General features: G+C 45.2%; 1 protein-coding gene across 1 annotated transcript in view; it reads left to right on the top strand.

Annotated features, from left to right (window-relative positions):
• The window catches only part of WTIP (WT1 interacting protein), a gene marked incomplete at its 3' end in the record, with an annotated part of 79,409 nt that extends 52,842 nt beyond the window's left edge, over nt 1-26,567 (top strand). Inside the window, exons 3-8 of the mRNA XM_084269884.1 lie at nt 6,356-6,423; nt 18,358-18,420; nt 20,775-20,905; nt 21,972-22,023; nt 23,833-23,901; nt 26,415-26,567. Coding sequence (XP_084126010.1) covers nt 6,356-6,423; nt 18,358-18,420; nt 20,775-20,905; nt 21,972-22,023; nt 23,833-23,901; nt 26,415-26,567 — 536 coding nt within the window. The remainder of the gene's footprint in view (nt 1-6,355; nt 6,424-18,357; nt 18,421-20,774; nt 20,906-21,971; nt 22,024-23,832; nt 23,902-26,414) is intronic.
• Between the last annotated feature and the right edge of the window lie 236 nt (nt 26,568-26,803).

A 26,803-nucleotide genomic window follows, 5' to 3' on the forward strand; every position in this document is an offset into this window, starting at 1 on the left:
TTATCTGGTGACTTAAAGTATAGCTACTGCTTTTCAGCCATAGTACTTCTCCAGCTTGTGGGCTTGCTTGGAGCAGATTGTATTCTGGATGTTTCATTTGTCCTTCAGCTTTTGAGTTATTTTGGTCCTGGTTTCTCATTTCACCTGTGCTTCAGAGTGCACATGACACCTTGCATGGCAAGAAAAGCTGCAGCATCCATGCCAGTATAGTTTAATGGTACATATGGTGGTTCCCACTGTGGCACCCTGTGGTGTCACGATGATGTCCACAAGCCACAGGGAACATCGTTTGGGCATCAGCTGCCACTGTGTGGACCTGGTGATAGACTCCATTGCAGCCCATGAGTGACATGTGGGGTGTAGAATTGTGTTTGGCTGCTGTATCTGGGAGTATGGGCAGCCCATGGATAGGCACCTCACACTGGTTCTGAATCACAGCAGTCCCAGGGACTTCCACAGAAAAGAATTACCAGGTTCAGCCTGGTAGTTTGTGTTTCCACTGAGCAGGATGGAGGCAGCGGCCACAGGTGGGCAGCAGGCATGCAGAGAGGTTTGCTCACCCCAAGCCTCCTTGACTTCTGTTGTACAGGGCTCTGGGGCAGTACATGGGGATTTTCCTTCCCTAGCACTGTAGCTGGGGAATATTTGAGCCAGTGTTGCATATTCACCCTGTGTGTGTGCTTTAGGCTGAATGCTTGGAAAGACTGTCGTTTAAGATGCTAACATGAGACTAGCTGTGATGCTGGTGTCACATCAGTCACTGCAGAGATGGTGTCTGAAGCAGTTAGCAGGCTATTAGGTCCATGTTTAACACTGCTGGCTGAACCAGATATGCACAGTTGTCAGTCAGGCATGAAGAGCCAGGGGCTGTTGTGCTCAGAAAGCTGTGCAAGTCATGGACTAAAGCTTCCACAGCTCAGAGATTCTCGCTGAGGGCTTCATTCAGCCTTAGGATGGACAATTCCTAAAATAAGAAGCAAGGGGAAGAAATCCCAATGACAGGAGCAGCATAATATGCCTTTTCCTCTAGAAAGAGCTGTTATAGAAGGATGCTGTGTATTTGTGTTGCTGCTGTGAGACAAGCCAGGAGCTCATGGGTGCTCCTTTCCCAGCAGGAGCGGTGTGAGGCCGTGCCAGGGGCTTGAGCGAGCCCCAGATGTCATGGCAGGGCAGCCACAGCCATCCTGCCTGGTACTGCTGCAGCCTGCACCTTGCTTACTGCCTGCATGGCAGCTTCTGGGGGGGCTGTGCTCCCATGGGAGAAGCGGTGGCAGAGCTGGGGTCTGTGCTCGTGTGTGGTCAGACCTACCCAGGCATGTCCCCAGCCAACAGGAATGACAGGTACTTGAATGATATTCCATGGCTATAGCTTGGGCTGTTCAGGCTTTTAATTAGCTCTGCTTTAAGAAACTCCTTATCTTTAGCAGAATACCTACAGCTGAGAGGTTTTAATTACATTTTCTGACTAAAATATAGGCCTGTTGTTCCATGCAGCTGTAATGGTAGAAATAACAGAGACGTTATTAATCATCTCACACTTGGTTTCCTCTGACACTGATCTTTGCTGCATGAAGTTACGAGAAGAGGCACATTTATCTGAAATATCATGAGAGAGATGGTTATGGCACAGAGATACACTGGTGTTATTTTCTGCAGCACACTGGTAGTCTCAGGACGCACGAGGCATTATCTAGGAGGCAAGGCTGGGGCTGTGGCATTCCCATTATGTCAGAGGAGAGCTGTGTGTTTTTAAGTAGCATCAGGCACTGAGACAATGCAGGCTTCTCACATGAACTTGCTTACACTACAGTACTAGTAAATCATGATTATTACCCAACGGTTGCTTGGTTTTAATCATCAAAGTACTTAAAATATTGTAATAATGCTTGGTACTTTTCAACTTCAAAGCACACTGCAAACAGTAATTAGGTCTAATAGCCATGCTGTGACAGTGAGACATTGCTATCTCTTGTCTTTCAAAGGCAAGGGGGGGTGTTAGCCCCTGATGCGGTTGCATCATCTCGTGTGAGACTGGAGATCTACCACTGAAGGCTGCTACTTGATAAACTTGCCTCCCTATAGGCAAATACCCCACTGCCAGCAGCGGCAGGGAAGGCTTTGAAGATGCTTTCCAGGCTGGTGGGGAGGGACAGGATATTTTCAGTGCTCTTTTGGAGCACCTCCATAAAACCCAGTCTGATTCACATTTTGTTCCATGAGGGCCCAGAGCAGCTTTTGAAACCGTGTTGGGAAAAATCTTACCCCATCTTGGCTTCCTGGCTGGTGCGTTTTCCCCACCCAGTGAATGTTGTGGAGGCTGGAGAGAACAGTTGTGGACAGTCTGTGTCAGCTGTGGGTCATTTTCCCTTTTGCATGTTGAATCTCTGAGTTGTGTCTTTTGGTAAAGCAGCAGCTCTCCTGTTCCTTCCTTTTAGTTAGCAACACACAGGAGAAAAATTGTCCAGGAAGTAACTGGTAGGCACATGTAAATACCAAAGACTGGTCAGCTGGTTAAGTGTGGACACTGATGTTAAAAACCTAGAGCTGATTCTGGTTTTATATGTTTTTTAGAAGTTCCAAAAGCCTGCTTTCTTTTGGATGCTTGTCGTGTTGGTTGCAAACAGCAGTTGTGGTCATTCCTTGGGACAGAGTCACTTCTAACTTGCATTATATTAACATTATATTAGATTGTCTAAATGAAACTTTGCACTCTATGCTGGATCATTTGTGAGGTTTCTCTGCCTCCCATCTGTGGTGGTGGGAACCCCCTTATCCTAGAACTTGCTATCCCTCTATGTGTGGGTGTCAGTCAAGAAACGTCGAAGTTGTTTGCAACAAGCATTTGTTGTCACTGTGAGTCCTGGTTTTCTACAGTAAAACAAAGCTCCACAGAGCACTGGGGGAAGAAGGAGCTTCCCTATAAAAGCTAGTGTTACATGCAGGCTGCAGGCTGGGCAGCTTCTGCCTGTCCCATGGTGTACCCCCCATTCCTGGCTGACCTGCTGCTCTTCTGGTTGGGTGTGAAACAGAGCCTTTTCCTGGCTCCTGCCGAAAACTGGTCTGACGGGGCAGACGTGCCAAGGTGGGTATCCAGCAGCAGGATGCTTGTGAAACCCCGTGCTTGTGAACTCGACGCTAGGCTGTTCATTCTAGCCACTCATTATTATTGTAATGAGCTATCAACAAGTTGCATCAAGTTTTGTCAGGAACTCTTGGGTTTTTGTTCTAATATTATGAAAGCAAATACTACCCTGGGCTTGGCGATGCTCAGGCATTCCACGACAGCCCAGGCTCTGTGTACCCCCTGTCTGACTGGCCAGGCATTTGACCCAGCTAGCTGATGCGGCATGAGGGCTTGTAACATGTAACCTCTGCCTGACGGGCAGTGGTATATGGCTGCACGGGACAGGCTGGTGCTGTGCAGGGCTGGAGTAACTCCAAGACCTTGAGAGGTAAACCTGCCTTGCCCAGTACACTGAGCTCTGGGCAAGTACCCTAACCTCACTGTGCCTGCACAGCTGCCCTGGGGCTGGGAGGTACCGACTGCATCTCCTGGGGCTTTGTGTCTCCCTGGCTGCAGCTGCCAGCACTTCCCTCTTGACTGCAGTTTTCCGGGATGCCCAGGTATTCACCGAGTTTGGTGTTTGACTGTGCCAATGCCATCGTTTAGCAAACTGCTCTGGAGAGCAGATGGCATGGATGTATGGTTTTGCCCTTATTCCTAAAACGCAGTATGTAGAAGCCAATACAGTGCAGCTGCAGCTGTTTGTGTGATAACTTGCTGTTTCTTGTTTATGAGATAATTGTTGTATGATCCCTGAATGAAATTCCTCTAAGGTAAAAGGCCTGCCTATCTTATTAATTATTGCTAATAATGGTAATTATCATGTGAGCAAGCTGCTTGCCTGCCTTATGAGTTTAGGCAAGTTGGTTCCCTAATAAATGTCTTGGGTTTTTTTTTCTGTAAAATGGGGAAAATTGTATTTTTCTGAGTTTTGAAAGGTGCTGCTTCTTGCTGTGTAAACCAGATGTTTTTCCCACATCAGCTATATGGAAGGAAAGGCTGGTGTCTGTGTTTGGCAAAGCAGGGTGTGTGCAGGGGCTCACAAATTGTGTGGGGAGGCACACACAGCATTGCCATGCTGGGGTGAGGTGAGGTTGCCTCATGTCACAAGGCAAGCAACCCCCAACATCTAGTAACAAATGTCTTCAAGCAACAGTCCAAAGATCAGGTTTGCATTGTAGGCTTCCCAGTCTTTCCCAGTCTGGGAAAGCTCTGACCCCACTGGCTTCTGCCAGTGATGCTGTGCTAAGGAAGCAACCGGAGCAGAATTTGGGACTGCCAGGCTCTGCACACTGGGATACAAAATTGGATATATGGGACTTTGTGCACCTTCTGCAGTGCCTCAGGAGATGTGGGTGCCTCCCCAGATCAGGGCATTCCTTTTTTGCAGAGATTCTTCTAGCAACAGAGTTAAACATTTGTCCCTGATTATCTCTGCTGCTTCTAACGATAACGGGGGTGTGATGAGGGTGATGGCCAGTGCTGGCCCACCTGAAACAAATGCCCAGGCTCTGCACCAGCAGTGCACGTGAGCAGTGTGGAAGTGCTGCATCAGCATGTCTGAGGCAAGTCCCTGTTCTGGTACAGCCACTCCATTTCCAGCATTTAAAGATGAGTCGTGTTTTAAGGCTTGGTCTGGCAGAGCCAACATGTCCTTTAGAAAGCTATTCTGTCTGTCCACGTCCCTTTTCTTACCTTCTGTCCATTTACCTTTCACTGGAGAGGTTTAAAAATAGCTTGGATAAGCAGAAGGGAAGATCCAGAGGTGCTCCTGCATCAGTGGAGAGAGGCCCCGTGGCCACCTGATTGCTGTCCCAGCCCTGTGTCTAGTCTCAGTGACATGCAGGATGGACCAGTTTTACCTGAGAGTCTCGGAGATGTGACAGTCTTAGTGCATTGCCCAAGCCATCAGGCTCCTGGTCCCCACCAGAACTACCAAGCAGTTAGAAAGACAAACAAGAGCTGACTCCACCTACCAGCAGTATGGAGACAGCAGCCTGTGAGATCGACAGCCCAAGAATGTGCACACAAAAGAAGCATTTCCCTCCGCCACGGCAGTAAAACCGCCAGACAACCACATGCAGCATGTGATTTCCCAAAAGCATCAGCCCAGATCCCAACTTCTTTGTGCCACACACTGTTTCCCAGGATCGGATCACAGTGGCAACGTGTAAGAGGCACTTTGAAGCACTGAAAATTAATAATATTTTCCTTAACATTGTTTATGGAAACCATGGAGAGCACTCCTGCCCCTCTGTGCCTGGCCAGCTGGCTCAGCTCACCCACCCTCCGCAAAGATCCATGGTGTTTATGGTGGAGCTACCACTCTGCCTCAGTAGATGTCCAGGCTTACTCTGTGGAGTAAAAGCTTTGGTGGTGATCTGGGAGGGGTCATCTGTTGACATAGAAACATTGAGCTGTCTGCCCTCCTTGCTCTGTATTGCTGTTAAGCCCATAGTAGGTACTGTGGTATCAGCTTGCCAAGGCTGCAGGTGGCTGGTGAGACCATCCAATATTGGGGAGCTTTGGCCAGTGAGACCCTGGCACAGAGTGGAAATAAGGTGGGTCAGGATGAGTGCAGTTTCCCTTCTCCATCTCTTGGTTTTACACTGCTGAAATGCTGTTGCTTGCAATGGAGCAGCTCTGGCGTTAGACAGATCTGATCTGCTGTATCTGAAAACTGGGTGGGCTGGGTAGTTTCTGAATTCTTTTTGTTGGAGTTCTCTGGAGTCTTAGCTGTTCACTTAATGATCACAGGCTTTGGTCAATATAGTTCCACAAGTGCTAATGAAACGGCAAATGTTCAAACTTGAAAATGAAATGTCTTGTTTTCAGAGTGATTTTCCTGCTCTTCAGCTGTGGGTGTAGTGGCTGGAACACTGATTAATGTGCTAATATTTTTAAAGGCGACAGGAACATCCACATGCACTATTCCTGGTTTGGTCCTTTGGAGACAAACACTTCCCTGATGCCGATTGCAGTGGGTGTATGCCTGCTATGCTTTCACCTGCTAAGAAAATTGTCTGAATTTACCCCCAGAATAACCAAATTTTCCAGGAACTGGTATCAACTGTATTCCATAACCTGCTCTTAGTAGTAACGTTTAGTAGATAAGGAATTTGTTAAGGCAGGATGGAGCTGAGAGCCAAACCCTCACCCATGTCTCTGATCAGCTCTCTGGGGAGGAGAGAGGCTGGGAACAGGCACAGCAGGGTGTGCTTTCCACTGCACCCTGAACCACTGGGCTGGGGGACAAGGTGAAACAATTCTGATGGTACCATATTTTAACAGGGAGAAGACTACGAGGAAAAGCGTTCTACAATGTCAATGGCAAGGTGTATTGTGAAGAAGACTTCCTAGTAAGTAAGATTTCAGGCATTTTTTATTGTTTTTTAAACCAAATTGTTCTTTTGTATTGGCTTGTTTGCTTTGAGAGATGGTTTAGTCATCTGGGGCCTCCTGCCAATGCTGGAATTGGGAAGCATTTACCACTAACTCCATAAAGGCAGGATCAGGCCCTGGGTTTGAAGTGGTGGCTATGAAACCAAGTACATAACTGTCCATAAGCCATCACAAAGTGTAAATTATGAGAATAAACACTGGAGCTGCTCAAGCTTGCGACTTGAATTGCAGCCACAAAGCCTTGCCTGCCAAGCTAGAGCTCAAAGTCAAACATCTGGGGAATACCAATCATAACAAGAGGGGAGACGTTTTTGACTGGAGCACGTCATGGCTGTGTACAATGTTGCTTTGTTGCAGGCACAGTTTTAATCACTGCTCTGCTCAGAGCGATGTGGAGCTGCATTGTGATCAGCTCAGAACTGTTAGCCATGGAGGAGCAACTCATTTTCTCTCCGTGTGCCCGGAGCTTTTATAAACGCCCCACTTTAATAGAGACTGAGTCCTGAAAAGAAAAATGAAGCTTGTTGCTGAGCTGTGTTGTTCCAAAAATAAAATATTTGTGCAATTAAGGATGAGGATTGTGCAGTACATGGAGAATAATTTGATAAGTGGCAGACCATTTATAATTAAGACTAAGAGGATGACATGGCTGGGAATTGCAATTGCGGCAGAATGGTATATCTTAGCTTAGAGGATGATGAATTGGGGAGTCAGTACATTGAATTTATATCACTATTGAAATACCATTAATTTAGAAGCTTGGGTCTTCCAGAATGACTTTCCATTTCTAATGAATATATGGCCCTGCGTTTCGCAAAGGAATTATGCAAAGTATATCCCACAACAGAAATGTTGCTGGCGGTTCAGAGTGCAGGAATGCATTTCTCATCGATGCAATCCATGTAAGTGATGGAAATCTCTAAAATACAAGCCATACTTGCCTTTATGTGTTACACCTTCACTCTCAGCCTACTACAGCTGGAGCCAGTTGAAAGGAGCAAATTGTATTTTGTGCATAAAGTAAGTTTCTTGTTATAATTGGAATGTGTTATTGGTCTGCATTTTAGAGAGAAAATTATTTTTCTCCCTTGCTTTTTCCAGCTCTTTGTTTCTGCAGAAACACAGGAAAGGCAGGGAGAGGGAGAAGAGGTGGAATGGGAGATGGAGGGGCTCAAACCTTTGAGAATTCTATTTGGATCTGTGTTGGAATGTACTTTCCCCATGATTAAAACCTTTCATCTGACTTAATGACATGATTGTTGTTATTAGCTTGTAATTTCAGTCAAAACATGAGAATTTAAAATCTAAAAATCTCAGTCTTTTGGAGAACATTCAGCTGGGGAGGGGGAGGCGTGGCGGCTCTGTAGCATGTTCTGTAGCAGACTTTTGAAGGAAGGAAGATACTTGCAGTAATTTTTTTCCCTGGTAAAACTGAGGAGAAAGACCTGATAGAAATAAGTTAAAGGAGTTGAGGGTTAAGGCCCAGATTTAAAAGCCCAAACCTCCTACAGGCATGGCTTAGCAGATTGCCAGTAGCTCAGGGGGATGGGAGAGAAGCCGACCAAGGGACTCACTGCTGTGTCAGTCAGCAAAAGAAATAAAATTCTGGTGTTGTCCCTGGCCATGCCAGCTGCTTTTCAGAAAGTAATTTCATCTCTCAGCTTCCCCATAGCAGATGTCATTGCAAGAATACTAGGAATTGTCTTATTTCCCTAATAAAATAAACCAACTTTGCCTATTTTCGAGTTCTGTGGACAGAGAAAGTGCAAAGCTTTTCTCAGACTCTGAGGAAAAAGCTGCAAAGCTGCAATTCAAAAGGAAATTATATTAACTGCTTAATATTCCCAGATCTTGCTCCTAACCACTTGGAAACTCCAATCCTCTCTAAAAAGAGGTGGTTTCAGTCCAAAGCAGATAGCCAAATCTGTCTTCCGATCACTACTGTGCAAGCTTTGCAGGCCAAGAAGAGAGCACCAGCAGAGTGAGGAGCTGCTGTGCATTGTCACAGTCTGTGCAATTGTCCCGTAGCCCTGAATCCTCAGGTCTTCCACAGAGATGTGCATCCTCCTTCCCTGCAAGCCCTAGAGCAGCCATGTGAGTACACACTCCTGCCTTAGACCAGTCTTGCACTGGGAGACTTACTGCCCAGCTCATTGCAGCCTCTTTCTGGCCAGTGAATGCAATCAGAAGCAGAGAGGAGCACATTCTGGTCTCATTCTTGGGTAAGAGCACAAGGAAAGCTTGTTTTGATTTGGGGAGGTAAATGGAGACAGTCTGCCTGCATTATAATGGTATTCCTGCTAGGAAAACCCCAACATGGTGTCCTTGCTTTTCCCTGGCACTCTCTATCAAAGGTGATACATGGAATTCACTGCAGTGTTATATATCATCCGTGAAGCCAAGGCCATGAGAAAAGCCATTATCTGATCCTTCTAAATGTTTGGCACCTGTTGTAAGAGCAGGGCTCACCCTCCTTGGCTAAACTGTCCCTTTCGAGGTTCAGCGCAGCGCTGGTGCCAGCCGCTGCAGGGTGTGTCTCTTCCACCCCAGAGGCAGTCCTGGCGAGATGCTGCATGGGCCATGTTGTTTAAGTGAGCTCATTTGTCACTCAACACACACTGAGTGCCAGAGAGCTTTGGCTACCAAGTTGTTTCCAAAAAAATTAGTCTGTAGAAGGAGGAGCTGCTAGTGCCAAGCATTCCAGCACCGGCCCTTTCTTTGACAAGTGCTTCTGATTCCTGTGCGAAAGGTGAGAGAGATGTAGATGTTATCGTTTATTATGAGCAATTTCCACCGCGCAGCCATAAAGCTATCTGAAGCACAGATACACCCATCAAAACCTTTGGCAGTAGCCACAAGGTACATTCTTCTAGCAAATAGTTTTCCCACATGTTTGCTCTTACCCAGGGCACGGATTATCTTTCTCTGAATCGGGTGCTTTATTTCGCTCGTTCTTTCCAGGGAAGAAGCCCTGGAAGTTTAGACCTAATTGTGGATTTTTCTAGATGGGGAAGGGTTGCCACATGCCACAGTCATCCTTGTGGGAGCAGTGCCCACCTTCTGTCTGTGGGGTTGCAAGTCGATGTGTGGGGGCTGGGAAACCCTTACCACCTTGAGGACGTGGCGTTGCCTTTTTGTTGTTGTCAGCCTCCTGCTTCCGGCCCTGATTTAGCTGCAAATTCTCTCCGTGCTTAACCTCAACCCGTATTGGCCAAGCATAGTGAATAAATCCAATTTTAAGAAAAAAATAATCCACAGATAATTCCAATTCTGCCTAAACACATGGCACAGAGATTGCCTAATCTGTGCAGGTACCAGGAGGAATACTTAAGTACTGATACTGCCCGTTACTACGTGTAACATCTAATATTGGTACTTAGTTAAGTGTAAAATGATCAAAACCCCAAACTTCTCATCACTGTGCTTTAACTCTAGGGAAGATCCAGTTACTCTTTTTCATGCCACCTTAAGGTAACAAGTCCAGCAACACTCAAGTCTTGCCTCAGCCCTGTTAGGATAGTTATTTCATGAAAGGAAATAAACCAAATGACAGTTTAATCCTTCCCTAAAAGCTCCTAGGACACAGACGGGTAACTAGCCATAACAGGGACGCTGTTCCTGGTGAACAAAAAAAGAAATGCCTTGCTGTATCATAAATAATCCCAGTCAGATGTTCTTGTTCCATTTTGTTGATAAATTGCTGCATAATCATGGGTGAAGGGAAAATAGCTCAATAATTTTAATTTGTCTTGCCTTTTCAATGCTTAAATATCACGTAAAGAAATTTAAAAGAAATTGCTGTTTTTCTTGGCAAAAAAGACTTCTAAAATGTCACCAAAGCAGCCTGAATCTTAGATCTATGATATCTCTCTTTTTTCTTCTTTTTTCTTTCTGATAGGCTTTTCCTTTTTCTCTTGAGGTAATGAACATTATTGAGTGGGGGTCCAGTAGAGGTTAAGAAATGAGAGAATTTCCCTCCAGGGAGGAGATGAGAGGGAAAATGAACCTCATGACAGATGTTAGTTACATTGCTTAATGCACTACTGGAATACGCTCAGATGCTCTGGAAATAACCTATTACAGACACCACAAGCTGCAGTGCATAGCATTAAGGTCATCCAAAACTTCCCTTTTTAAGATTATCTCAGTTGCTGCCTTATAACTTTGCCAAATTCAATTATTTAGGCTGAACTTCTTTATGCCAGGTTTTTGCCTCTGGCTAACTTTGCTGTCGTTAGTCATTGAAAGTTCCATCATAAGCTGCTCATGCATTTCAGTAAGACTGGAGGAAGATCTGTCACTTTGCACATGACTAAAAGAAAGGCTCTAAGAAGTTTGTTTTGCACATGCCAGCCAGAGATGTAGCTCCTTGCAAGCCCCCAGGAGGGCTCTGGGTGTCCCCTTCCTGCCCTTCCCAGCCCAGAGGGTGGCCAGCACCTGCCACGGTTGGTGCAGCTCCTTGCCCCGGCTAAGGCTGTGGCCTGAGGGAGGGCAAGCAGCCCACAGCTCCCTCAGAGCCGTGCTGTGCCACCCTGCAGGCTGCCCCTCAGGTCTTGCTTCTCCCCATCCAGTCTACTGGTGGTCCTGGCCCTCTCTGCCTTACACCAGTGACCAGTACCTGCTCAGGCACGTTCCTCCTTGCTGCAGCTGTAGCCACTTTGCTCGGCAGCTGCCCACTGCAATGCAGAAGTTGGCTACAGAGAACTTTAAGGGCCTCATCCTATATCCACCACTTGTAAAACTCTCAATAATTTTTAAAGATCTAAAGGACCTGGGTGTACAAGACTGGTAGGGAGGTGGCAAATGGAAATTACCAGCCTTTTGTGGGGGAAAGGAGTAGGCTATCCACAGAGGGTTAGCTGGGCGGTTCACAAGAGCTTGCACCTTCATCTCCTGTAGCACCAAACACAAGAACCTTACACTAATTTGGCTCTTGGGCATGGCTGCAGTGTAACTATTAATACTAACAAGGCTGTTCTCAGTTTGTGCATGTGCTGTTTTCCAAGCCTGGCAGTGTGGGAAATGGCCTGTCCCACTCACTGGGGCCCTAGGAAGACAGTTTTTGTTTAGTGTAATGGAAGCTGGTGTCAGCTGGAGTCAGCGGTTTGATTTTCCATCTCAGCGAGTGTAACTGTTCAGAGATGCCCCCTGGGAGCTGAGCACTGGGACTAGTGCATTACTCAGAGAGCCCGTTGCTGCTACGCCAGAGTCTCTCAGAAAAAACAGCCTTGGTTGAGAAGGTGAATGATTCAAGTTGCAGCTTGTGTCCATTTCCTATCGAATGGGAGCCACAGAGCAAATAGAGTTACAGATAATGGTGAGGATATTGTGTTTGGGAGATTTGCTATTAAAGGGCACACTCCAGTCAGAGAACAGACAGACGTGGGTATTCATTGATGTTGAACGGAATGATGGAATCAGAGCTTGGAAGGGGATCTGCTGCAGTATTCCTGCGTACAGGACTGTGTAAGGAAGTCTGAGCCTTTACAAGGCACTGGCAGCTCTAGGTTGGGACAGGAGGTGATTTCAGGTTCCAGAGGTAGCATGAATTGCAAGTGTTGCTGTGCTTCCAAATACTGTCACTGAAAACAAACACAAACAGATTATAGCTTGTTACTGTAATTGGTGTTTGAGGGAGTGACGTTCATGTTGTTACTTGTGTCTCCCACCAGCCCCTCCCTGCCAAAATAATTTGAATACTTTCCTTCCTTAGTGTTTCTGAAGTTAGCAGTGTGGCAGTGGTCCTGGTTTTATTTTATAAACAAATTTGTCAGCAATGATGATTATTTGGGGTATTCTGCAGTGTTGCATCAAACCTACAGATTGGCTTAAAATTGAAGTTTCAGTGCATTTAGGGACAGTCAAGTATTGATTGGCCTCTGCACTTTGGACTTCAGGGCGAATGGGGCTGAAGAGTGTGTAGAGGTGGCAGTTGGCACTTACCTCTCTTTGCAGCACAATACTGGAGTGCTGCATCCTGTATCGAGAAGTTACAAGCCCATTGAAGCTGGTGGCACAAATCCCATTGACTTCAGGGGGCTCTGGATTTTCTCCCAGGATTTCATCACAGCCAGGGCCCACATGAAGTCACTGGCTCTGAGGCTGAGGAGCTAAGGGTGAAGGCTGCAAGCACCATGTGGCATGGCAAGCTGCAGGTCTGCTAATTGCAGCAAATTGGTGTTTTGAAATAGGAGACCAACCAGAGCCCAGAAAGCTCAAGTTTGTTGAAGAGCAATATGCAGGCAGTACCTAGACCCAGGTGATACTGTAGATAAACGTGTGATGAAATGTCACTGTGCCTCTAATCATTGAAAGGATGCTCAGTGTTTCCTGAACTGGGTTTGGATTTGTAAATGGCTCACAGGAATCACTCTGGGCAGTGGTGATATAGACTAGGAAGTTCTGAGATGCATGGCTGTGGTCTGGCTTTTGCAGCTATCCCCTATTTTACATTTGCTGGTGGAACGTTTTGAAAAGCGTGTTACAAAGTCCAGTTGGTTTCATGCCAGATAGTCACTCCCCTATTTCCTCTTGAGATGGTGATCCCATTTTTCTTAATATTACATTGAAAAGAAAATTGCAATAACTGAAGCACACTTAGAAGAACTGGAGCTCTTTCTAATTATGGTGTAACTCCTGCCAAACACTTGTAGGCAGACATCATTAATTTTTTTTCTGTGGAAGAGCTAGGAACAAGCCCTGAGAAAGTGGTGTGTTTTCACTTCTGTAGTAAACATTGGTATTAGTTGCTGTTATGTTTTGAATTGAAATCTTTCAACAACTGTTTTGAATAAAATCCAGATATCTTTTTTTTTCCAGGAAGATATGTTCTTAATGTTGACAGTTGCTTTTGCAGTGTACATAATAGATGGTAGCAGTGACAATAAATAACCCACAGCAAGAGCTGTGCAACATGAAGTGCTGTATGTACGGCGCGAGTCAAGTTAATACATTTTGGGCTGTATGATACGATTCAGAGTCAAAGTTGTTGCTTCAGGTTTTTTTCTTGATTGTTATCCCTGCAAAAGTTTCCACAGGACTTTGTTTAAGGAAAGTCTAGGTAAGAAGGTCATTATTTGCTCTTAATTAGTCAGACAGAAAGTAGCTTTGGTGAGCAGTCACACATGGGTATCTGTAGGTGCCCTAGGAAGGAAATGGCCATTCCCTTTTCAGAGGCTAGAAAACGCCTGGCTGCTAAGGCAGAGGTTGCTATCAGCTGAATTCCTGAGTTTTGGCAGAGTTTTGTGCACGGCCAAACAAAGTGTTACCTTTGTGCAGAACATGAAGTCCCTCCTCGCCCTACCCATGTCCTTCAAACATAACGAAGTGGAAACACAGCATCAAGAAGATAAGCTGCTGCAGTAACGTTTCCTCACTGGCAGCAAGGCAGGGTGGCGGAACAGGGCATATGAAAGGGTTTCAGCAAGATGAAGAGTAAAGTTCTGGACTCTTTTCCTTTAGTTTAATCTCTGCCACCTGCCATGAGGCTCCCGTATCTTTGAGCCTGAGAAGGCCCCATTTTGTTCAGTTCAGTTTAATCGCTGCATTTAAATATGTGTGTAAAAACCCAACAACAACAAAACCCCATCTGCATGAAACCAAATTTGATATTCTCTCCCTCTCTTAACGTGATCCCATGAATTTCTTGCATTGTTGTGTCCCATGTACTAAGGGTCCCATGCAGAGAGCAAACAATAAAGCAGTGAGAAGACAGATGCTCTGCTAATGGGAAACCAAGGAGAAGAGAGGCTGTGAGGGATTACAGGCAGCCTGGGGTTGGAATACATTATTAGCCTAGCACCCAATTCAGAAATTAGTTTTCAGAATTAAATGCCTGAAGCAGTTTGGCAAAACCTCCTGATCATCCCTCTCAGAAAGCCCTTAAAGCATAAAAGAGCAGGAATCTCAAGTCTAGGCTGAGCAGTCACATTCAGTGACTTTGCCATGCTGTAACAGTGCATTGTAGTTTTTACGGCTTCATACCATTACCGGGGCAGCAACTGCCACACCTACTGAAATGTAACCCACTGAATCTGCTTGCACAAACCTTTAGCAGGTTTTGAACATCCTCATCAAAGAAGAAAATGGGTCTGAATGAGATTCCAGGGTCTGTTTCCAGGAGGAAGGTTTTGTTTAGTTGAGTGCATAACAGCAGGGAAGTGCATCAGCCTCTCCTTGGGCACGGTTAGGCATGCAGCGGAGAAGCAGTGACATGTCTTTTCAAAGATCTGACATCGCCTAAGGTAGAAACTTTGGGTCCTGAAGCCTTTTTCAGGCATGCTATTTTCTGAGTGTTTTTACTTTTGAAAATCATTATGAGAACATCAGACTTTAAAAGACCCCGGTTAGACACCCAAGATTGGTTACAGGACTGAGGGCAGACAGAAGAAATTGTTTCTCATAGTACTTGGTGGGATTATCCTCCATGCATAATTGTTCATTATATGCTCAAAATTCATTGTTAATTTCTTTGGCTATATTGCACATTAGACAGAAGAGTTATAAACCCTGAGATTATCACAGAAGGACATTAACAGGCCTAAATATTGAGGACAGAAGGGGACTTGTTTTCTTCTTACATTGAAACAAAGACTCTTGGACAGAATCATTAGAGATTTTTTTTGCCTGTTTGATAATCGAAGTATAGTGGGCAGCAAACAAAGAAAAGTTCTGCCAGCCAAGTTTTGTACTTTATTTTTACTCTTCTATTCTGACATAATTAACATATTTCTCAAGGTTTATTTAGTTCCCCAGAGTCTTATTTTTATGTAAGTATTGGTGAGCTGGATTACAAAGTCTTGATTCATGCACATACAGTGAGATTTTATTATCCTGGGAGAGAAGTCAAGAACAAGGTAAATATGGGAGAAAATAGTTGGGACCAAACTAAGAAACCAGGAAAAATAATATACCAGCTCTTCAACATGCACTTGTTTTCTTTGCATCCTGGTAACTCACATCTTCTTTCTAAGTCACAGAAGTGAGAGTAAAGGGTAACAGCTTTGAATTTCAGAGCTGTTCTTTTTATAACAACTTCTTTCAATGTGTTTATATATGCTTAATGAGCATCTATAATGAATATTTGGGAAAGTTCAAAGTTAGGCTTATTTGTCCTGGATACAGACTGTCTGTAGACTTTGTAGCATTTCTGTCTAGTTTGAGATTGGTCTGTATTTACATCATCTCACTTGTCTGCCAACAAAATATTAAGTAAAAAAAAAAACCCTGGCATGTAAAACCCCTCTTAGAGTAAGGTTAGAATTGAGCCCAAGTACTGCTTACATCCCAGATGAAATTGTGTGTATGAACCACCACATGCACAGTATGAATAGCTGTGATTTGGCTGCTCTGCTAGGGTCTTGCCTATCAGCCTGTGTTACTTCACTGTTTCACCTCAGTCTGGCTTTCAGGTCTCCAGATTGTCAGGGAGGGCTGCTGAGTGCAAACACTCCTTCCCCCTCTGCAGCTATGTCAGTAATAAAAGAGGCTACAAGTCAGTAGAGCATGACCTCCTCTTCTCTTGCAGTTATCCAGCTCATATGCTCTGAGGCACCAGAGCTTCTCCCACCCAGCCATGCTGGGAGCGCATCCTTGAGGTGTGCTGAGTGATAATCAAGATGCCATCCTGCATTGTCTGCGGTCTGGAGCCAGTCACAGTTCCTCTCTTGTTGCACATGTGAGACTTGTGAAAATTAATAATAACCAAGTGCTTCAAAGACAGAGAGGCTGCCATTGAATGGATATTTGAAGTTTTGATTTGTAAGCTCTGCTTCTAAAATTGGAAACTTAGCATAACAGCCCTGCTTGGAAGCTCCAAGTTAAGAACAAACACTGCAAAGCTGAAGTTGACATGTGAGCTACAAAAATGTAGTAGAAATCATTTAGTTTACCTTGAAACAGCAGTGTCTACAGTCCTACTATCATGTAGAAAATGGTGCTGCTGGGATCTGAGACTGTTATTCCTTTCCTGATAGATTTAAAGCTCAAGCAGAGCTGAATCTGAAACCCTGATCTCGCTGAACCAGGTCTTCAGTTTGTCTGGGATCGATACTGTGATCACAGAAGAGTGTAGTGGTGAAGGACAGCTCCCCATGAAGTATTTTATCACTGCTGTTAGACTTGCTGCCATTTTGCAGAGTCTTCTTAACTGGGTAATCCAGTTCTGGATGTGTTTAACAAAAAACAATTCTCATGTTAAAAACAAATCATGGGTTTAATTTAATAGGGTTAGTCATATAAAGAGTGCTTTGTGTCAGCAGAACCTTTCTTTCTGACAAACAGTGTAATTCATGACAATCTAGTTAGCAATAAATGACATTAATCTGACCACTGTGCCATTCTCTTCCTGGGGAATAGTGTTCTCTCTTAATCAATAGCTGGGTAAATGCTCCTTTGCATTCCTTATCAAACGACAGCCAGATGGTACCGGTAAATTCGTTCCATCAGGATTTTAGAATTAGCTGGGTTTGTACTGTTGTTAATCCTCTGCTGTCTGTGCCACCAGGACCGACCCACCTGTTTCCAGTAACCCTTGAGTTCACAACCTTAGGAAATAGTCTAGCCAGATGGTTACTCAGATACAGTGCAGCCAAGAAGCATCCCAAGCAGTTTGGCCTTCTTTCTGCATCAGAAAAAAGAAAAAAGGAAAAAAGTATCTCGCAGAAATAACCAGCTAGGACTGCCCATCTGTATATTTGTTCTTCAACATCCTGGTCTCTCTTGATGAAGTATTAAGTTAAAGATTGCATGAGTTGTGTTCCTTGGTGCATACTAGATTCAGAGCTGTGACAGCTGCCATGCCATTGTTTAATGACATTCTGGGCCCATCAAAGGTCTGTGGCACCTTTTCCTTCAAAATCACTTTGTTGCATAGCAACAATAATTTTGTCTCCAACATATTGATCTGAAATGATATGTAACCCCCTCACACCAATAAAAAAGAAAACATATGGCAGCACGAGGCTGGGAACCACTGGCTTTTGAAGGGGACAGTTAATCCCCATTAGCTCAAGGGGGGAGTGGAGCAAGCCTGAAGCTCTGTTGGGCTGAGGCTTTGAGGATGCTCTGGGAGAAGAGTCCGGTTTACACTCATCCTCCCCATGCCCTGTCCTTTACCTTATGGAGCTAAAGTACATTTCAGGTGAGTTTTGCTAGAATCCTCATTGCTGAAATAAGTATCACTGTGCAATGCTGTACAAATAACTGGGCATCCCTTCCCTCTGGCAGGAAGGAGTGCACATGCAGCACTTCTCTTCCATGGGACTGCAGTGGGAGGGAGTAAAGTTCAGCCACTGCAAATACCAGTTTCAAAATTACATGGCTGGAGTTCTTCGGGCAAATGCCTCATGCCTGTAGGGTAGTTGTTTGGTAGGTCAGTCATCTGGCCTGATAACCTAGATATTTTTTGTGTATCTCTAAACACAGGGCTAAAGACAGACTTTGGCATCTGAAACAGGATCCGCTTCGGGGACACGAGTACAAAGCTAAGGTCAAAAGCACTCAGGGATCAGAGCTGTGATCCCTGATGCTGTGTCCCTGGCACCAAACCTGAGAGGGCTGCCAGGCCTGTTCCACCTTCCCATTTCCCACTGCAGGCTGGAGCTGCCCAAACTCACCAAATAGGCTTCAAAACCAAAAACCAAACCTAAAATAATATTGTTGCATTGGACATCTCAATGAAAACCCTGCAGTGGATCAGAAGGCCGAGTTGGCATCCATACATGCTGCAAGAGCAGAGTGAAGACTTTGGAGTTGCTGTTCCCCAAACCTTTCTTGTAGCTCACTGTCATACACAGCACAGTCTGGGAAGTGGCACAGCACTCACTTAAAAGGCATTTCTGCAGCTGGAGGAGTGGCTACTAATAATCCTTTCTTTTCTGTCATTTGCACAGTATTCAGGTTTTCAGCAAACAGCGGACAAGTGCTTTGTTTGTGGACACCTCATAATGGAAATGGTAAGAGACCTAAATTCCTAACCGTGGGGTAGCTTGCTTTTCATGTACTCTGGTACTGCATTGTGAGACATTGTGCTCTTTACCTAGTCAGATATTTTTGTGTCTTCATTGCTTTCAGGGTAAGTTTTGAAACTGAGGCAGGAAATAAGCACAAATACCTTCATGCTGTATTACCAAGTACAGTAAGTTGGGCTGCTTTGCTTTTCTTAGGGGAGGCTGTTGTTCTGCCACATGCCAGTTTAAAAAAAAATAGAATTTTAATACTAAAGGGGGAAAATAGAGCACAGCTCTGTGTGAGAACATGGCAGAGGAAAACAGAGGCTGTGGTCTGTAAGACAGTGGAATAGCAAGAGCTCTGCACAGGGAAGGAATTTGGGCTAAAAAGAACAACATTATCAATAGTCCTGAAGTTTGTTTCCTGCTCTGTGACTGGCTTTATTTACCTTCTGCCACTGGCTGTGTCAGTTACAATGTGTTACTGCTGCTGGGGTTTGTAGGGAGCAGCAGCCAGAGTTACTTTTACAGTAAAAGTATCAAAGGGCTGTGGGTTGGGCCAGATACTGCTGGCATCTTTTCAAGGGGTGAAAGCAGGAAGAATTTAGTCTGTTCTTCCTAAGCAGAAATGCCCAAACAAAATGAAGTGGCTAGCGTGTGGAAGAAGGCACAGACCGTGTGGTATTGGCTATTTTCCTCTTGCTTTAACGTGTATACGAACCTCGGTACACCTAACACAAGTAGCCATTGCGCTGCAAACACAAGAGGTTCAGCAGGAGCTGAAGGGAGACTTCACTCCACTAATGAGGATTCTGGCTCAGATCCTGGCACCACTGGTTGGACAAGGATATTGTTCGTTTCAGCCCAAGAGCAAATTTCTAGAGCTGTGTCATGCTGGGAGGGGGAGGGGTATCCCTGCTTGCATGCTTTACACCAGCCCTTAATTGCAGAATCCCAGGCAAGAGTCCATAATATCTCGTTGGTGAAGCTCAGTAGCTGGAAGCTTGGCAGGTGCTCGTCTGCCTGCCTCCCGTCAGCAAGTGTGCTCTGACAAAAGGAAACAGCTCTGGGAGCTCCAGGAATGAAGCAGTCTGATTTGGCTAATTCCTTCGTGTTGCTGCCCGGGAGTGCAGGGGAGCAGCGTCTGCACAGCGGCGGTGCCCGCGTGCAGCTGGGGGGCAGAAAGCCGCAGCCCCGCTGTCCTGGGTGCAGCTGAAGCCTCTCAGGGTGGAAACCACAGTTGAATTTGGAGTTGCTCTCTGCAGAGGGGTGGCAGCACGAGGGGTGTTACACAGCTGCAGCAATAGCAGCACGTGCACACCTGGGTTTTTCCTGCTTAGGAACAGGCTTGCAAGTTGAGTGTGAGGAGCTCCAGGGCTTCATTAGAGGGGGAAAAAAGTTTAAATAAATTGACTTTCTGCATTTTTCTTGTCTGCCCCTTCTTATTTCCTGTTGTTTTAATCTAGAATCATCTACAGGGCCATGACAGCTTGGCCTGTGGAGACTTTTCATCTCCAACTAATTAGCCACTCCAAATTGAGTGCTGCTGCTAGCAGATACTTCAAAATTACTTGTCGTAGGTATTTCATAGACCTGTGATGTATGCAGTTGGTGCTGTGAGCGCTGCCTTGAGGGGACACCATGTCTCACTCTTCCCAGAGGCCTGTTTACAGGCTTGGTGTGTTCTCCTTGATGTCTCAGTGCCACGCTGAGCATTACACAGAAGGATGTCAGGAAGGAGGGGAGCTGTTCTGTAGCAGCATAGCTCAGGCTGCATCAGGCCTTTCCTTGAAACCTTTAAAATTCACTAGGGAAGGTCAGTACAGGAAAAGCCTGGACACATGGATATAGATGGGATTTTCAGAGAAACCAGTGGACCTCTGTGACTGAGTAACCAGTCAGTAACTGTGGAGGACTGGGATCCTTAATTATTAAGTAACAGCTATTTATTGGCTTGCTTTGTTATTTTAAAGTTTGAGTAATGACTGGTTTGGATTCTGCCTGTCAGAGCCTGTTAAGTTTTGTGAATTAACTCTGTATCCCAGTAACTTGCATTTGGCTGCAATAGACTCTCCAGGCAGTGGTCTCTCAAGCCATTTTCATTTCTGTTGGCAGTACTGGCCCTGCAGAGCTAAGGCTGATGGGCACCAGCCTGATTTTCAGAGTTCTCTCTCTGTTGGGAACCCACTGAAATAAGCACATCTAGTGTTTTAAAAGGCCCCTTGCTGACAGACAGGCAGAGTGGTCATTTCATCCTGAAGTGCTTTTCCTCACTGTCATTATTAAGATTCAGACACAGCAGCACATGGGGGGATCTCCTGTAATCATGCATCCACTTATTTTGCTGTTTTCCTCTTCAGATCTTACAGGCCCTTGGAAAGTCATACCATCCTGGCTGCTTTCGCTGCGTGGTGTGTAATGAGTGTTTGGATGGAGTGCCCTTCACTGTAGATGTGGAGAACAATATTTACTGTGTCAAAGACTACCATACGTAAGTACACAGAGCCATTGCATGCTTGCAGAAATCATAGTGGTTAAATTACTGGTAGAGTTGTCAGCCTTGCAGTAGATAAAAAGGGATGTTCTTCTTTGCTGAGATGTCCCTTAAGTGTTGCTCTCACATGTTCCATTTGTTAAGTATGTTAAAGTTACATTAGAAGTTGCTTCATGGGGGCCTAGTATGACAAACAGTGGCCAGGTGAGGTTGAAAGTCAAGTTGTGTCAGAGCATGTATTTCTCTGGTGGCTTTCTCTACTTCTTTCAGGATTTTGGGTATTAATTAGAGCAAGCTAATTCTGCAAGTGATAGTAGGTTCTGCTGGCTCTTTCAAGGTTCTGGTAGTACATGCCACTGGTGAGTGTAAGTTTAGGTTAATGTCGACTGGGCAGTAGACATGTAATTAGCAGCTAGGGTTAGAATGGTTTTAGCCTCACCTGACAAAAAGGTTTGTGGTTTAAGTGGTTGCTGTTGGCCTCCTTTCTGTTCCTGCTCAAAGGCAATGTGAATGCTCTTACTTCCAGTTAACTTGGCTTGTGCAGCAAGAGTAAATCATTCTGAACTCCACCCTATCAGTTAAGTTGACCATGTTACGGGGTAGAGTGAATGGTGGCCCAGGGATTGTTGTAAAATGCAGCTGTGCATAAGACCAGCTGATGTATTTGGTTTAAGTACATCCTCCCTATGATCAGCCTCTTCTGTTTAGCATAGTTATGTCTCGGTGGTGTCAGGCCCCACATGAGGAGCTGCTTTGTAGTCAAAGCAGCCAAAGTCTGGAAGAATGTGAATGGCTTTGAGTAAAACAAGGTAAGGTAAGGGCGTATGTGGGAAGAGGGCTGGACACACTATGTCTACAGGTCAGGAAGACCTAAGCAATAAAGCTGGGGTTGATGAGCCTCTTCCAAATCTTCTTTTTACTAAGTATCATCAAACATTTAGAGGTGTTTCAAATCTTGTGGCTCTACGTTTTGCTAAAAACAAGACATGGGTAGAATAGCTCCTTGTTCTACTTTTTGAAGAAGCTTTAAATGTGATTTGAACACTTTTTTCTTGCACTCTAGGGTTTTTGCACCAAAATGCGCTTCCTGTAACCAGCCGATCCTACCAGCACAGGTACATGTTGGCTCTTTAGAGAAAACAGCTGTTGGCATATGAACACTTTCTAAAAACTCCTTAGATACTTTTCCTCCCTCTTCCAGAATCTGTACCATGTTAGATACTAAATTAAATATAGTTCAGCAGTAATGTCACTCCCAAATGTTTCCAGAGGTTGTAATAGCTGTACTAGTTACTCAGCATAGTACTTTGTATCTTTAGGGTGCTTTCCAGGTCTTAATTATGCTGTTGTAAATCTCATTTAATTGAAAGCCCTGACCGAGGCTCCAAGAACAACCCAAGAAGTAATGCCCTGTTTATTTTTAGAATTTCCCATTAGCTCAAGTAGCAATTTTCCTTGTCTGCTACGTTTGCATTTCTGATGTGGATCTGTTAAGACACCCAAACTTGAAAAGACAGCCAAGGGTTACCCCGACCCTGTGAAAAAGCCGCAGTCTGTTGTCCTGGGGTGGCAATGTAATGAGAGTGCTTAAAGGGGTGGAAAAGGCAGTAGCAAAGGTGTCTTAACAGGGAAGCCAGATGAATGGCCTGCTTGCAACCTCAGCCCATCCTGACAGATTAGTTAGCACAAGAAGACTTCTGCGTTAAGACACCGTTTCTCTGCAAGCCCAGAGCAGTGCTTCCTCCTCCTCTGGTGGGTGCAGGACAGACCCTTGGAGTTGCTATTGCTGAGGTCACTGACTAGCTCATTTATAAGCAAGGACCTCAGTGCCTTCCTCCTTTTCCTCTTGTCATGTTTATAGAGACAGAGCTTCCATTCTATAAGCTGCTGTGCCCCAATAAAGCCTGTAGCTACAGCCTCTCAGCATGCCCACCTCCATCCCTCTGCACGTCACTCTCTGGTTGTCATTATTTCACATAACTAAAACCTTTGTCTGAGCCAGAACTGTTTGTCCTGCTGGTGGGCTGTGGGGAGAAAACCCTCACTGGATAAATACCACTGGATTTGTGTTTTATAAAATTACTTTAGAAAAAAGGAAGAAAAGGGCAGGGGGGGAGAAGGTGGAAGCAAGCAGTCCTACTGCTGACTCATCTGATGAGCAGGATAGACACCACGTTCTTTCCCATGGAGGTTCCTTAGGTTAGTTCAAGTCTAGCAGCACAGGTACTAACTTGCCCACAGCTTCTCTCAGACAGTCTACGTCATATCTGATGTTCTAACCACACCTGGTCCTGGAAACAGTGCAGAGCAACAAATTCAATGAGCTCTGTCTTCAGAGGCTTCAGAGTGGATCAGGGAGAGTCTGTGAGGTTACAAGAAGGGTATGGGCTGCTCTGCAGGGCCTGGGGCCCAGCCAGGCATTATGCAACTCCATTGCATCCACCCTCGCACTGAGGTTTTGACCTGTGCACGTAATTACCTGCTGGACTGGTATGTAAATCCCTATGGGGTACACAGAGCGACATGTGCATTTGCAGAATAGCTGGGCAGCAGATGGCTTGAGGGAAATGCAAGTCCTGGAAAACTCAAGCCAGGATGTCCACAAGGAAAAGTTACCCAGTCAGCAGGTCATAGTTTGTAGCTGGTGACTCACATACTGGGTGCCCTTGGAAAATTCATCCCTTGAGGATGAAATTCTGGCTACACTCTCCAAATAACCTCTACAGCCTAGATATTCCAGGCACCCACGCTGCTGCTACACAGCAAAACCAGGGGGCACCAAGACCCTCAGCAGTCAAAGCTCCACAAGGAAGAGGGGGATTCCTAAGGGAAGCAGCTCTGCATAGTGGTAGGTTGGGCACTGACAGAAGATTGAGAAAACTGTTTATAAGCCCACTCTTACCTTCTCTCTGCTGCCTCAACAGGGCTCCGAGGAGACCATTCGGGTGGTGTCCATGGACAAAGACTACCATGTGGAGTGCTATCACTGCGAGGTAAGCATCTGGGCCTCTGCCAGCCCGCCCCAGCGCGCGGCTCTGCTGGTAACCGGCAGCCTCGTGGTAGGTGCCTGATGCACCTCAGGGTGCGCGTGCTGGGTCTTGCATGCCTGGGCGGAGGGAGGCGAAGGGGTGAGTGCCAGCTGGGCTGCAGGCAGTGCTGCCATCTCCAGTACCACAGTAGTTTCTTTTTTTTCCTCCCAGTACATTAACTTCAGGAGTTGGGTTTGGTTGGTTGGGTTGAATTTTCTCAATACATCCAGATGGGGAGAGAACAAAGAGTGGGTGCTGATTCTTGTTTTCCTGATCTCCAGACACAGCTTGTGTTGCTGTGATCTGAGATTTGAATTCCCATTGCCTGTGCAGAGGACCCTCACCCTACACTGGAAGACTTTTCTGGGGAAACTTTGTTTATTCCACACTGGATGAATATTGATTCTTTTACTAGAAAAGAGACTGGGATACCACTGACTTTGTCGTATTTGGGGGAGTAGTTTCTTTTTGTACAGAACATCTAAATGTTTATTGGGGCAGATCAAGTTGAGGGATTAGTGCTCTTGCTTCAGAGAGCTGAGTTCAGTCCTTGCTTTGCAAAGCTTTCCTTTTGCTGTAGGTTTGGCACTCTGCTATGACATGAAAATATCCACACAGTTCCTAACTGTGCTACCTAACAGTCTTAGCACCAGAGAGAAGCACATAGCAATAGATGTTCCATGCATGTTTGCACAAAAAGGTTTTACAAAGAGACCTGGGATTAAGGGAGAAAGTAACAACATTCCAAGGCATCTTGAAAGATCTAAGTGTAAGGAAACCCCCATCCACTCAGCACTCTCCTTCCAACAGATACACCTGATACTCCACCATTCTCTATTAATTTTTAAAGAGAAGTTGGCACAGGAAATGGCAGCATTTTGGAGAGCTGTACTTTCCTCCTCCTGCTCCCCCCATCTATTGCTTTGTGCAGGCTTCACCTAAGATGACAGCTCCCTCCCCTTCTCTCTCAGGCTATTGACTTTATATTAGAATGTCCCAATGGGGGTTTATTTTCAGTTCTGTTTCATTATTCATTTCCCCATTCTTCGAACAGTTTGAGGCAAATCAAGCTGCCTCCACATCTGCCCAGAATGGCAGAGTGCATTTATGTACAGAAATCAGGGGGTTAGCCATGTGTTAACGGGGGTAAGTTACTGCCTAATGGGCTAAATGGGGCACTCAGCCTGAGTCACTGCTGCCTCCAAGTACCACTAGAAAGCTTCGTGCCAGTATCTTGTGGTGGAGCCTTTTGCGAAGGCTGTGACAACTTCGGCACCACTTCTGACATGCCGAGAGTGTCGTCAGCACCTGGTGCCCATGCAAAGTCCACAGTCAGTTTGAAAACTTTGCTGGTTTTCTATTCCATCTCTTCCTCGTGCAACCACTTGACTTCTGAAAGTTTGAGGCAGTTTACAGATCAAGAGACCTCCATCCTGGAACTGAAATCCACTGAGAAGGCAGGCTTTCTCATTGCAAAAAAGGAATATCATTTTGCAGAGGGGAAAAAGGTATGAATGCTTGGCACATCTGTAGGGTATCTCAAATTGTTTCATTCTAATGAGAAATTTAATTCTAAACCTTACATAAAGGACTGTAACACACAGAAAACTACCTTGGCAGAAACTTTGATTAAAGCTTTCCCAAACTAACCCTCTAGTTCCAAAGCTTGCTTTAAAACCTGGTTTTCATTCTTTTTTCAACATTGTAAAATTTGATTATTTTAACTTGAGAAACAAAAGCTGAAAAATCATACTTGTGTCCAGTTAAAAGCTTTTAAATTTAAAATCCAAGCACAAAACTTCCATGACTTTCAAATGTCCTCAAAATTATAACAATGACAACTGAAAAAAAGGATTGTTTCTATTGCAGTGTACCTAATAGTCAGCAGGCACAATCACTGCTGTGCCCGGCGCTGTTGTTCATCCGTGTCGTCCCTGTAGCTATATTAGTACCTCTGGGATGGGCACAAATCTCCATTACAGATGGACCATTGGCCTTGGAGATTTTAAATTATTTTTTAAATTCCAAACCAGAAAAAGTGTAGCCCTACTTTGGAAGTAAAACATGTCTCATCTCCCCTTCCCCCACTCCTCTCATTCTCTACTTCTGCTCCTCCAGCTCCTGCTTGCTGCCTGTTGTGGATTAGCTCCTTTTCTGTTGTAACACCTTCCAGGTTGTATGTGTCAGGGTCAATCCTTGGCCTGGTTTTGTCTGATTTGCATCAATTTATTAGATGAAGAGACCAGAATGGGAAACTGTGGGAGAGATAATGCTGGGTACTACGATAGACTCCTGTTAGGTTTCAGTGATGTCATTTTGTTCAGTATGAGATAGTCAGGGTCCACCTACCAAAAACTCTGGAGGTTGCTGCCTTTGGAGGCATGGGAGGGAGCTTTCAGGGCTATTCAATGTAGATGAACCTTGTTGTGAGGTGATGTACCTGACTTACTAACCTGGGATGTATATATCTCTCCTAGGACTGTGGCTTGCAGCTCAATGACGAGGAAGGCCACCGCTGTTACCCGTTAGAGGGCCACTTGCTCTGCCACGGCTGTCATATCAGGCGCCTTAATATTAAATTACCATCACATCCACCTCCGAGCTACCCGATGCACGTCACAGAACTCTGAAAAGACATTGCCCTTACCAGGAAGCCGTTTGAAAGAGAAGACAGAAATCTAAAAATGACTTTCCTGTTCCTTTAAAGATGCGATTCCAGTAATAACCATCTAAGCCAGCTATTTATTTTTAAATCAGAGGTGAGGGGTCCTTTTCTGATCTTGTACATATGCATTCTTTTATCTAGACATTTTCACTGAGACACCGTTTTACTTGAACAAATAATTCACCACTAAACTGTAACTGT

This window comes from Gallinula chloropus (assembly GCF_964237585.1).
Source record: "Gallinula chloropus genome assembly, chromosome: 13".
NCBI classification, from domain to species: Eukaryota; Metazoa; Chordata; class Aves; order Gruiformes; family Rallidae; genus Gallinula; species Gallinula chloropus.